The 13,442-nt window shown below is 31.8% G+C and overlaps 1 protein-coding gene across 1 annotated transcript in view; it reads left to right on the top strand.

The window, feature by feature from the left end:
- Positions 1-13,442, top strand: part of diaph3 (diaphanous-related formin 3) — a 352,867-nt gene that overhangs the window by 213,880 nt on the left and 125,545 nt on the right. Inside the window, exons 21-22 of the mRNA XM_051123390.1 lie at positions 2,327-2,566; positions 7,802-7,931. Coding sequence (XP_050979347.1) covers positions 2,327-2,566; positions 7,802-7,931 — 370 coding nt within the window. The remainder of the gene's footprint in view (positions 1-2,326; positions 2,567-7,801; positions 7,932-13,442) is intronic.

Raw genomic sequence — 13,442 nt, 5'->3', positions numbered from 1 at the left:
ACAAGTTTGCTGAATGTTTACACACATAAATTACGCATTTGGCTTTGCCCTATTTTCTTTACCTTTTCTTCTCATCAGTCTTTTGTCTCAGTTTGGATTTGTTGCTCTTTTGGTCTATTGTCACTTTCTTTCAAGGATGAAACGCAACCAAGATTTATTTATACACACATGCAGACTGATTGCAGTGTGTGTATATGTAAGAGACGATATCTGATTATGGAAAACAGCTCTAGACATATTAATCATATCTGCGCATTAAGTATCTTAATTGCACCCTTAATTTGTAATAGGTAATTGGCTTTTATAGGGGAAAATTGTGTCCTGCTCAACCCTTGAATGCACACTACACACATAAACACAAACAGTCATGGCCAAAATATCAGCGCCCTTGCGATTCTGTCAGAAAATGCAACACTTCTCTCAGAAAATTGTTTCAATTGCAAATGTTTTGGTATTCAAGTGCTTATTGTTTTAGTTTGCACTGCAACAACACATAAAAACAGAGAAGAAAAGTCAAACTTGATCAAATTTCACACAACTCAAAAATGGACTGGACAAAATTATCAGCACCTTGTCAAAATTGTAAGAAATAATTGCTTTTCAAGCATGTGATGCTCCTGTAATTTGTATTTAGACACACCTGTGGCAAGTAACAGGTGTGGGCGATATAGTAATCACACTTGCAAGCAGTTAAAATGGAGAAAAGTTGACTCAACCTTTGTGTTGTATGTCACACTGAGCATGGAGAAAAGAAAGAAGTGTACAGAGTTGTCTGTAGGTTTGAGAGAAAAAATTGTGGGAAAACATAGACAATCTCAAGGCTACAAGTCCATCTCCAGAGGTCTTAATATTTCTGTGTCCACTGTGTACAATATCATCGAGAGGTTTACAGTCCATGGCACTGTAGCTAACCCCCCTGTACGTGGATGGAAGAGCAAAATTAATGAAAAATTACAACGAAGGATTGTTCAAATGGTGGATAAAGAACTGATTAACTTCCAAACAAATTCAAGCTGATCTGCTGACACAGGGTACAACAGTGTCAGCCATCCGTCGCCATCTGAATGAAAAGGGACGCTATGGTAGGAGACCCAGAAGGACACCACTGCTGACACAAAGGCTTAAAAAAGCAAGACTGGAGTTTGCCAAAACATATGTGACAAAAACACAATTCTGGGCGAACATACTGTGGACAGATGAGACAAAAGTAGAGCTTTTTGGTAAAGGACATCATGGCACTGTTTACAGAAAAGTAATGAGGCCTTGAAAGAAAGGAACACAGTCCCTACAGTCAAACATGGTTCAGAGATGTTTTGGGGTTGCTTTGCTGCTTCTGCCACTGGATGCCTTGACTGTGTGAATGGTATCATGAAATCTGATGATTACCGAAGAATTTTGGGGCACAACGTAGTGGCCAGTGTCAGAAAGCTGCGTCTCCACCAGAGGTCATGGGTCTTCCAGCAGGACAATGACCCGAAACGAACTTCAAAAAGCATTCAGAAATGGTTACAAAGAAAGCGCTGGAGAGTTCTGAATTGGCCAGCAATGAGTCCAGATCTGAATCCCATGAAACATCTGTGGAGACAGCAGTTGGGAGAAGGCATCCTTCAAATCTGAATGACCTGGAGCAGTTTGCAAAAGAAGAGTGGTTCAAAATTCCAGTAGAGAGGTGTAAGAAACTCATTCTTGGTTACAGGAAGTGATTAATTTCAGTTATTTTCCAAAGGGGGTGCTACCAAATATTAAGTTAAGGGTGCCAGTCATTTTGTCCAGTGCATTTTTTGGGTTCTGTGTGGAATTGATCAGATTTGACTTTTCTTCTGGTTTTTGTGTTGTTCCAATGCAAACAAAAAAAAAAATAGTGAGTACCAAAACATTTGCAACTGCAACAATTTTCTGAGAGAAGGGTTGCATTTTTGTCCGTGCCTGTATATGCATGTGTGCAAGCTTTAAATTGCACTCATACATGTAGATGTACTCATTATGAAAGAGCAATTTCAGGGGAATGAAAATATCTGACACGAGTTTCCACCATAGGAACGTGATTTCAGTTACAATGCAATCTCATTTAAATTAATCCAATATATCAGCCAGGTTTGAAAGAAATGTTAACAATAAATTTGCTTATTTCAATCAAGAATAAAGCTTTTGTTTCTGATTTGTTGTATTAAACTTAAATCCCATTGATGTATTCAATATGGTTCAATATGGTATTGTTTTTAGCAGAATTTAATTATAAGGTTGAGCTCTTGCCATTTTCTTTGCAAGTATCCTTATGATTTATTCCACCGACATTTAAATCTACCCATCTTTCTGCTTCTTCCAGATGAGCAGCGTGAAGCGTCTGAGGCCCAGGCTCAACTCTATCCTATTTAAGCTGCAGTTTGAAGAACAAGTGAGTAACTTGCGTCCGGACATCATGGCGGTGAACGCAGCCTGCGACGAGGTCAGAAAGAGCAAAGCCTTCAGCAGGTTGCTGGAACTCATTCTGCTCATGGGGAACTTCATGAACGCCGGCTCACGGAACGCCCAGTCCTTCGGTTTTAACCTCAGCTCGCTCTGCAAGGTACGTACAGAAAAGAGCCTTTTAAGTTTCATATCTAAGCCCACACAGATTCAGCACACTTTTGTCCACGTTTTGTATACGGAAGCATCTACAAAGTCTGCGAATGTGGTCAGATGTGTTAAATGCAGCTGTTTGTGGTTAAAAGCATTGTCAGATGCAAGCCTACACATTTCTAAAACAACGGCTTTCAAACTTCTGAATCAAATATGTGAAGTCTAGAGGCTGTTTTAAGCTGGTTTCCTAGAAACAGAGTAGAAACCTCAGTCATTTCATCCAGTAAAACCAGCCCTTAAGTCATTCATGTGATCTGCCATCCATATTTACTCATTTTGTGAATTATTAGCCCTTGTTTATCTATTTACCAGGTCGCTTCTTAGAAACCACGGGCATTTTCCATCAAACGCTCTGCTTTTGGGAATAAGCTGATAAGATGATAATTTATGTTCGTCCGATGTCTGTGAAGGAGCCAAAGCTGAGTCACCATCAGGCATTAAGTGTCCGGCTGCCGCTTCTGCGTCCTTCACTCCCTTCCCGCACATTTCCCGTTACCTTGACCTCTATCGGCCGGCCCATCTAAAGTGCCTCTCGCTAGAAACGACCGGCATTCGAGAAGATCTCATTTGATTTAACACTATCAAGCACTCAAGTCCACAATAGCCATATCTTCTGGCATCTATCAAAGTGTAGAGACCAAAAACCGCTTTATAGCTTCTTCTTCTGTTTTCAGAGATAAGTCTCGGGATAGTGACGTAATGCAGACATGTGTTTGTCGGTACGAGCGCAGTCATTATTTTCTGTTCAGTTAGGTGTTAAAGGAGAAGTTCACTTACAGAACAAAAATTGTTCTTGTCTTTCTTTCTTCAGTCAATAAGAAATTGTTTCTTGAGGAAAAACGTTTAGGAATTTTCTCCATATAATGGACTTTGATGGTGCCCCCAAGTTTGAACTTCCAAAATGCAGTTTAAATGGCTCTAAATGATCCCAGCTGAGGAAGAAGGGTCTAATCTAGCAAAACTATTTGTCATTTTCAAAACAAATTAACAGTTTATATACTTTTTAACCTCAAACGCTCGTCTTGTCTAAGTCTGTTTTTTTTTTCCGATTCAATACAGTCAATACAGTTAGGGTACATCGAAAAACTCCCATCTCGTTTTCTTCCCCAACTTCAAAATCGTCCTAAATCGCTGCAGAAGTACTGACCCAGTGTTTACAAAGTAAACATGCAAAGAAGATCGAACGCCCTTTACTAAAAACAGGTAAAACAGTGTTGTAGGACAATTTTGATGGTGAAGAAGAAAACGAGACGGGAGTTTCTCGGTTAAAAAGTATATAAATGGTCAATTTGTTTTGAAAATGACCATTCGTTTCGCTAGATAAGACCGTTCTACCTCGTCTGGGATCATTTAGAGCCATTTGAAGCTGCGATTAAACTGCATTTTGGAAGTTAAAACTTTGGGAAACCATTGAAATCCACTATATGAAGAACATTCCTGAAATGTTTTTCTCAAGAAACATAATTTCTTATCGACTGAAGAAAGAAAGACATGAACATCTTGGATGACAAGGGGGTGAGTAAATTACCTGCACATTTTGTTCTGCAAGTGAAATTCTACTTTAATATAACGCTCATTTTGGTATGTTACACACAGAACACCTCAGCAGCCGTCTCCACGTGTCAGTAAAGCCCTCTAATGATACCGTTTGGGTAAAATTTTCAGATTTAGGTGAGTGGAAAAGGGCAGAAGGGGAGTATAATTAATTACCAAAGCAGCCATGCAGATTTACTTAGGTTTCCATGGTGATTTGGTATTAGTTTTTTTTTTATCAGGCTTGATCCGCCTTTCTCCTTCTTTCTTATTAGCCATCTATTTTATTCATTACTACTTTCACTCCTTCCCTTCTGTGTGGTGCTAAAACTCCGAGAACGGCCATCACCACATTTGTGACTCTCTGTGGGATAATGAAATGCCTTCTTGCTCATCATGTCGCCTAGAAGACCTGATAAAAGACTGACTGGTGGACATGCTCACATTCAGAGTTTTTATAAAGGAATAGCCCAAAAATGAAATGTCAGTCATTATTTTCTCACTCTAATGTTGTTCCAAACCCAAATTACTTTCTGTTTTTCTGTACAACACAAAAGGAGAACTCTTGAAGAATGTTCTCTGACATTTTTTTGAACATATCATGTTGGTCTGGTCTTCATACAAAGCTATTGTGTAGTTTTAGGAGACTGAGAATAAAGAGCAAAAGTCATACAGACTACTTTTATTATGCTTAATATTTGATTGTTTTATTAATGATTTTTTTGTTGCTGTTTCCTCACGTTCGTCAAAGTTTCCATGCAGCATTTTGGAAACCATTAAATTCATTCAATTTACATAAAACGGGATCAGATTTTGCCCTCTGCCTAAGCTATTTGGTCTGGAACAAATAATTGATGAATGAGACCAAATAGAGTTACCCAAAATGATTAAAATCTCATATTTAACCACTATAGAGACATCAGTTCTGGAAGAACTGGTCGAGGTAAGGCTGCTCCTTGGCAGGTTGACGAACGCTGGAGCTCACATCTCCAAAAACAGAAGCAAAATATTGTTATTTTTATTAACCAACCATTTTTTTGAAATAAAAAGAAAAACTAAATGAAAATAAAATAAAACAAATAAAACAATTAAAATAAAATAAAGAAATTAAATAAAATTAAATGAACAGGAATAAAATAAAAGGAAATGAAATAAAATGATATAGAAATAATGTAAAAATGAAAGAAAAGAAATATAGAATTCTGTGCATTTTATTTAATTTTTTATATTATTTTTATTTGATTTTATTTATATTAATTTTATTTGATTCTATTTCATTTTATGTTATTTAATTTCTGTCATTCTATTTTCCTTTTATTTCTTTTTATTTTTTATATTTGATTTCATTTTATTGCATTTTTTTTTCTATTTATTCTGTTTCATTTAATTGCATTTCTTTTTATTTTAATGTATTTAATTTTAGTTAACTTCTTTTCATTTCATTTTTGTCGTTTTTCTTTTTTTATTCCCTTTTATTTTTATTTATTTTTTTTCATTTTATTTCATTTTTTTATTTCTGTTCATTTTATTTTGTTTTATTGTATTTCATTTTTTTCATTTTATTTTATAAATAAAACGAAAATGAAATGACAAAAATGAGAACAGAAATAAAGTAAAACAATTAAATAAAACAAAATAAAATGACAAAAAAATGAAATTAAATAAAATGAAAAAATGAAGGGAAGTGAAATGAAATAAAAAGTAATGAAATCAAATTAAATAATATAAAAAATGAAAGAAAATAAATGAAAAAATAATAGAATTTTGTCCATTTCTAAACAGATGCTCTGTGTGTGTAAACATTCCAGTACCTTGACTGGCCTGGTCCACATGCTGTAGATCCACAAACTTCAGCGCTTCAGGGTATTTCTCCCAGAGATCTCTGTCAGGAAGTTCAGTAGAGTGGACTTGAGATCAGCCGATTTACTGTCCTTCATATTTAACCACTATAGAGACATCAGAGCCAGCGGCAAATTCTAGAAAACATGGCCGAGGTAAGGCTGCTCTTGGCAGGTTCATGAGTGTTGGACGGCCGCTGGCCACTGGAGCTCACATCTCTGAAACCAATGAAGCAAAATTTTAAATAGGCATTATCTTTATTAACAAACCGCATGTTTGAAATCTAAATAAGTACGTTCTCACCTAAAAAAAAAAAAAAAAAACTTTAAAAACTACATTTCATGACAAAAACAGTACTATTTATAAAAATATAATGGCTTTTGGCGTCAGCCATGACACTCACTATGATAAATAGAATATTGCACTCCTATCAGCCAATCCGATTCGAGGACCAGACAGAACTGTTGTATAAATTAATATAAATCTTCAGCTCATTTCTGTTACATACTAACGCTCGCCACTTAAGGACCTCATGCCTCAGAACTAATGGAGTGATCTGTCCTCACTGCAGAGGAAAAACTACATCTCTACATCTGCACATAGTGATAGAGTCCCTGATGGGCAGGAGTAACAAAGAAAGTGTGTCGTTTTCTGCCTTTCAAGTTCCTCGCCTGAGGGCCTGTCCTGATGTTCTCTCTCTGCCTCTGTTGATCTGATAGTTTGTTTGTTTGTTTTATTCTGAGTTTAACCTGTCAGTATCGTCTTCTTTTGCTCGCAGTGGGTTTATCGAGCATATTTAGTTGTCAAAGGATTTGAAAGCGCTTCCCTTTGAGCGAACGACTCGCGCGTCACTGTTTGATCTCATCAGCAGAGGACGGTTCAGTATGTTACAGACGTCAGAATCTCGCTGAATTTTTTTTTTTTTTACTGAAAACCTTTTCCGATTGCGAACCGATATTTAAGATTTTTCGCAGACATCAATGACTTGGACTACAGGATCAGATTGGATATTTTGGGTTTCTTTGTTCTGTTGTCATTTTCATACTTCTTAGATGAAATCAGCACAAGCAATTTGTAGAATCTGGCTTTTTTTTTTTTTAAGAAGCCCTTTCAGGCAGAGCAACAAAACCTAATTTCATCCCCCGTCATCCGTCTAACGCTTCACACGGCTTCCAAATGTTCTGACACTGCAATTATCCAGTTGAACCCAGTGTGTATATCCAGCACAAAGCCTCTGTCAGAACACATACATTTAAAAGAAATGGCAGAGTGCGAGATAGCGTTGAGTACTAAAATGGACTAGATGGAAAGTCGATTTCTCCAATTTCATCTCTCATTTCATAAGGGCCTATTTGGAGCTTGGTTTTACTTCATCTATATCTCTCATTCTCCCCCCTCCACCCTGTGGTAATCAAGCATCTTAAATCGTCAGGCTACGCCACCCAGAAGAGCTTAATAATGTTTGCGCTATCTGCGTTAATCAAATGCTTTTTGCGCCGCCTTTTACAAAAGCCTGTATCCTTGTGCCACGATGATAATCATAACTGACAATGAAAATGTCTTGCTTTTCTAGTCCGGCGGCAATTTCAGTGTACTATCAAATTAACTTGTCAGATGTGAAGGCGGCGGACGCCGATGACTTCCTTCAAGAATCTCTCTCTCGGATTTCTCTCTTTTCTGTAATGTTCTGAACATTGAATTGTTTGCGTTGTTTTTTTTTTCCCCCTGTTCTGTTCTGTTCTGATTTAATGTTGAAATCACATCTTCTGTCTTTTTCCGGCCCTCCATCAATCTTTTTTTTGGCTTCCAGCTGAAGGACACTAAATCGGCTGATCAGAAGTCCACTCTACTGAACTTCCTGGCAGAGGTCTGTGAGGAGAAATACCCTGAAGTGCTGAAGTTTGTGGAGGATCTACAGCATGTGGACCAGGCCAGTCGAGGTACAGGAATGTTTACACACACAGAGCATCTGTTTAAAAAAAAAAACATCTTTTCTTTTCTTTTCTTTTCTTTTCTTTTCTTTTCTTTTCTTTTCTTTTCTTTTCTTTTTTTCTTTTCTTTTCTTTTCTTTCATTTCATTTCATGTATATTTTATTTTGTTTTATTTCATTTCTTTAATTTGATTTCATTTTTTTTTCATTTTATTTTATTTTGTCTAATTATATTTTCTTATCATTTTTCATTTTATTTTATTAATTTATTTTATTTCATGTTAGTATTTTATTTTATTCAGTTTTATTTCATTTCATTTATTCATATTCATTTATTTCTTTTTATTTCATTTTATTTTACCATTTTATTTCATTTTTCTATTTTACTTTGTCATTTCATTTTTATTTTTGTTCATTTTATTTTGTTTTTTTATTTACACATTATTTTATCATTTTATTTTATTTTTTGTTCATTTTATTTGTATTTCCTTTCCTTTTTTTATTTCATTTTATTTTATTTTTGTTTTTTTATTTTATTTAATTTTACTTTAATAATACTTATATATATATATATATATATATATATATATATATATATATTCTGTTCATTTTCATTTCATTTCCTTTTATGTAATTTCCTTTCCATTTAATTTAATTTTTAAATTTTATTTTATTTTATTAATTTACTTAATTTAATTTAGTTAATTAATTAATTAATTTTTTTTTTTTCATTTTTGCATTTATTTTTATTTTATTATTTTATTTTCATTTTATTTTTATTTTTTTATTTACTTCATTTTGTTTCATTTCTTTTTCTTTTTTCTGTTTCTTTTATTTTTTAGATTTATTATATTTTATTTCATTACATTTTGGGAACTTTTATTTTATATTTTTATTTATTTATTTTATTTCATTTTTGTTTTTATTTTATTTTTTTCATTTCACTTTATTTCATTTTTTATTTAATTTCCTTTTATTTTGTTTTCTTCTTCTTTTCTTCTTTTTTTCATTTGATTTCAATTTTAAATTAAATGTTATATAATTAATTTATTTTATTTAATTTTATTTTATGGCACTTTCTTTTATTGCCTTTTGTTTCATTTATTTATATTATTTAGTTTTATTTAGTTTTATTTTTTATTTATTTAGTTTTATGTCATTTTCATTTTATTTTATGAACTTATTTTATTTTTATTTTCGTTTTTTATTTTTTTTCAATTTTACTGTATTTCTGTTCATTTTATTTCATTTCATTTTTACATTTTATTTCTTTATTTTATTTCATTTAAATAGTTTATTTCGTTTTAATTTTTTATATCATTTAATTTTACTATTTAATTGAATGTAATTTTGTTTAATTTTTATTTTATTATATTTTATTTCATTTAATTTTATTTCATTTCATTTCATTTTACAATGCCTTAATTTATGTTGGATGGTTTGCTGGTGATTTAGTTCTCTCAACTCCCTGACTAACCATCTCAAAAGTGAGAAAGGAAAAAAAAAGTCTTAAGTCCATAGAGATTACTTTAACAGTTCCTTAATGTCACTCTCACAATGTACAATACATAAACTCTACCAGTTACTATTCGAATTTATGTTTTGACTTCTGCACAGGTTAATTTTGCTTCAGCTTGTGTTTGTGTTTGTGCACCCACAGTTATAAGACTAGTGAGTTGTGTCAGATCTCAGGATCCTTCTATTGTACATCTTAATCTGAACAGATCACAGTTGATAAGGTGATATTTTCCACAGTCTATGTGTCAGTCTGCCTGTGTGTTTTAGCAGACAGAGAAAAGCAAAAGAGCCGTTGTGCGAGGTCACATTGCCCTCGGCAGCCCTAGAGGCAGAGTCACAGCAGGACTAGACCCACTCACTACATTGCCTAATGCTTCCAGAAAGCACAGTATTTGACAGTGCAAGTGCAAATAACTAAACAGGATTATTGGAGAGAGTGATTAAAAAGGCACCCTGCCTATATGTGTGGCAGCCTTAGAGAAAGAGTTTCAAGGGAACAAGAGACTTCTGTATTTGTTTCATTTGGAAAAAAAAAAAAAAAATGATGGAGGGCAGGATGTATTATTTGGGATTTTATTGGATTGTTAGACATGTTAGTCTGTAATATTATTGGTTAATATTGTTGTTTTCTGGCTGTGAAATGTTGATTGCATCAGCTGAACCTGAAAGTTTTAGAGACAGCCAATGTTATTACATTTTTAAATTAACTATTATGAAAAAATAATAATTTTAAGAATAACGTGCTTTGAAGAATTATGCACAGCAAGACCAGAGACATTTATTAAGACCTAAACAGGGTTCATTTTGATTCATGTTGGCTTTATTATAAACTCCTAACTTAATTTGACTAAAAAAAAAGAGCAAATTCTGTCATTTACTCAACCTTATGTTATTACAAAGCCATATGGTGTTCTTTCCTTCATGTCATTTTTGCTCTGCTCCTTTCTATACATTGAAAATTTAGCTTTGAACATGAAAAAGCACATTAAAGTGGTCTTATGAGATCTTATGAGGTTTTATTATAAGCTTTGTGACAGAAAAAGACTAAAAAGTCCAAAAATGTCATCTGTCCTTGCATATACACTCTTAAAAATAAAGGTTCTTCATTGGCGTCGTCTATGGAACCATTCAAATGCAGAAAAGGTTCTTAATAGTCAAAACAGTTCTTTAAATTTTTAAAATGTTCTTCAAAATGGTTCTTTTAGGAACTGTTCATTGAGAGGTTCTTTGGGGAACCAAAAAATGGTTCTTCTATGGCATCACTGTAAAATCACCCTTTGGAACCTTTTTTGATTTATGTTAATATATTTTATTTCTTTTTAATTTTGTATTCTCATTTTTCTTAATTCATTTTATTTCATTCTCATTTTTTCCTTTTTTATTTTTTTCATTTTACTTTGTTTCTGCTTATTTTATTTCATTTTATTTTTTCATTTTATTTCGTTTTTTAAATTTCATTTCATTGTATTAATTTATTTTATTTGTTTTCTATTTCATTTAATTTTATTATTGTCTTTTTTATTTAATTTCATTAATTTATTTTTATTTCATTTTTAACAATTTTATTTTGTTTTATTTAATTTTTATTTATTTTATTTCATTTTTGTTTTTTAATTTTATTTCATTTTTGTTTTAATTGAATTCATTAATTTTTTTAAATGTATTTTGTTTTTGTTTTCATTTAATTTTATTATCTTATTTAATTTTATTAATTTAATTTAATTTTAACAATTAAATTTTTGTTTTTTTTTATTTTATTTCATTTTTGTTTTTATTTAATTTAATTCATTTAATTTTTTACATTTATTTTATTTTCGTGTTTATTTAATTTTATTATTTCATTTTATTTCATTTTTTATTTCATTTTATTAATTTATTTAATTTAATTTTAAAAATGTAATTTTATTCATTTTATTTCATTTTTGTTTTAATTTAATTTAATTCATTTAATTTTTTACATTTATTTTATTTCCTTTTTTAATTCATTTTATTTTATTTCATTTTATTATTTAATTTTATTTCATTTTTATTTCATTTTATTGATTTTATTTTATTTCATATTTTACATTTTATTTTATTATTTAATTGTATTTCATTTTTGTTTTTATGTCATTTCATTTTATGAATACATTATATTTCTATTTCAATTTAGTTTTAATTTAATTTAATTCATTTCATTTTATTAATTTATTTTATTTTCGTTTTTATTTAATTGTATTATTTTATTTCATTTCATTTTATTTGGTTCTATATGGCATCACTGCAAAATCACCCTTTTGGAACCTTTTTTAAGAGTGTATCGATAGTTGCACAAGCCTGCTTTCGTGGTCCTTGATGGCTTATGATCACAGTTTAGTTTCATTGTATGGAATCGTACAGCTCTGAAACATCTTTTGTGTTTCAAGAGAATTTAAAGGTTTTCTATCATGTCCACTTTCTCTTACACTTATTGGTTCTGTCTCTGCAGCTTTTTATTAGTTTCACTTTTTTTTCTCCCTGTCTGTCTCTTTTCCTCCCGTTCCCCATTTCATTAGTGCTGCCTGCTCTTGTGCCCTTCATCAAAGCTGAAATGGCATTATGGGTAACTTATCCCCACCACACTGAATGTCTGTCCCTGCACTTCCCTCAGGAAGCAGCCTCTGATTGTTTTACAGATATTACTTCCATTATTCTGTTCTATAAAGCTCATGTTAGCAGGTGCATTTTTTTTCTCTCTCTTGGAGATACTTTCATTAAGAATTAGCTCATGCAATTTCCTAACTGTATGGTTTTGTCTCCTATTCTGTTGCGAGTAGTTGTAGGTTGATTTGTGTGTTTCTTTAGAGCACCTGCTGACTGTTATTGAGGCTTTCTTTTTCTTATATTTTTTCCCTTTGGCACACACTTGGTATCCAAAGTGACTTTTAAAAATGGCACAAATACATACAGGATGTGTTTCAGGATCTAGTGAGTTTCCTAGCTAGACACCTTTTTTTTTTTTTTTGATATTTGGAAATGAATACTTTTATTCAGCACAGATGCATAAAACTGGCTTCTGAAAATTCAGCTTTTCCATCGCAGGAATAAATTACATTTTTAAATGCACAGTATTACTGTTTATATTGGTAATATAATATAGGTAATAAAATGGGGCCTTGATGAATATGAGACTTATAAAACAACTTCCTGACCTCAAACTTTTGAACACTAGTGTACGAAATGACACTTAACACAGCAAATGGATGAATGAAGTCCTCCACACATACACGCAAACACATTTGTTTCTCTCAAGAGCTTGCAAATCACCAAAGACCACTCTTAATAAAATACACACAAAACTTTTTGTTTTGGTTTGGTTTGTTGTTTTTTGTTTTTGTCTTTTTTCCCGGTTTGTGTTTTTGTTTGGTTTGATTTGTTTTGTTTTTTTGTTTTTTGTTTTGTTTTGTTTGTTTTTGTTTTGTTCTGTTTTGTCTTTTGTTTTTTTTGTTTTCTTTGTGTGTGTGTGTGTGTATGTGTGTTTTTGGTTTGGTTTGGTTTTAGTTTTTTGTTTGTTTTTATTTGTTTTTTGTTTTATTTTGGTTTGGTTTATTTTTTTCTTTTGGTTTGGTTTGATTTTGTTTTGTTTTGGTGTTTTTTGTTTTATTTTGTTTTGTTTTGTTTTTTTTCTTTGGTTTGGTTTTTGGTTTGTTTTTTAGATTTGTTTCATTTTGGTTTGCTTTTTTTTCTTTTTTCTTGGTTTGTTTTGTTTTGTTGTTTTGGTTTGGTTTTTCTTAGTTTAGTTTTATTTAGTTTATTTCTTTTTGTTTTGGTTTCTTGTTGTTTTTTTAATATATATATATATATTTTTTATATATATTAAACTTTTATATGCAAACTTTTGAACAGTAGTGTACGAAATGAAACTCCTCCACACACACACGTGCGTGCGCACGCAAATACATACGTTTCTATCAAGAGCTTGCAAATCACCAAAGACCAGTCTAATAAAATACACACACACTGCTCTCAAGTATCACTCTAAAT

This window comes from Labeo rohita, chromosome 11 (genome assembly GCF_022985175.1).
Source record: "Labeo rohita strain BAU-BD-2019 chromosome 11, IGBB_LRoh.1.0, whole genome shotgun sequence".
Classification (NCBI taxonomy): Eukaryota; Metazoa; Chordata; class Actinopteri; order Cypriniformes; family Cyprinidae; genus Labeo; species Labeo rohita.
Note: the sequence above shows the minus strand (reverse complement) of the source record. Positions and strands in the feature narration are given on the sequence as shown.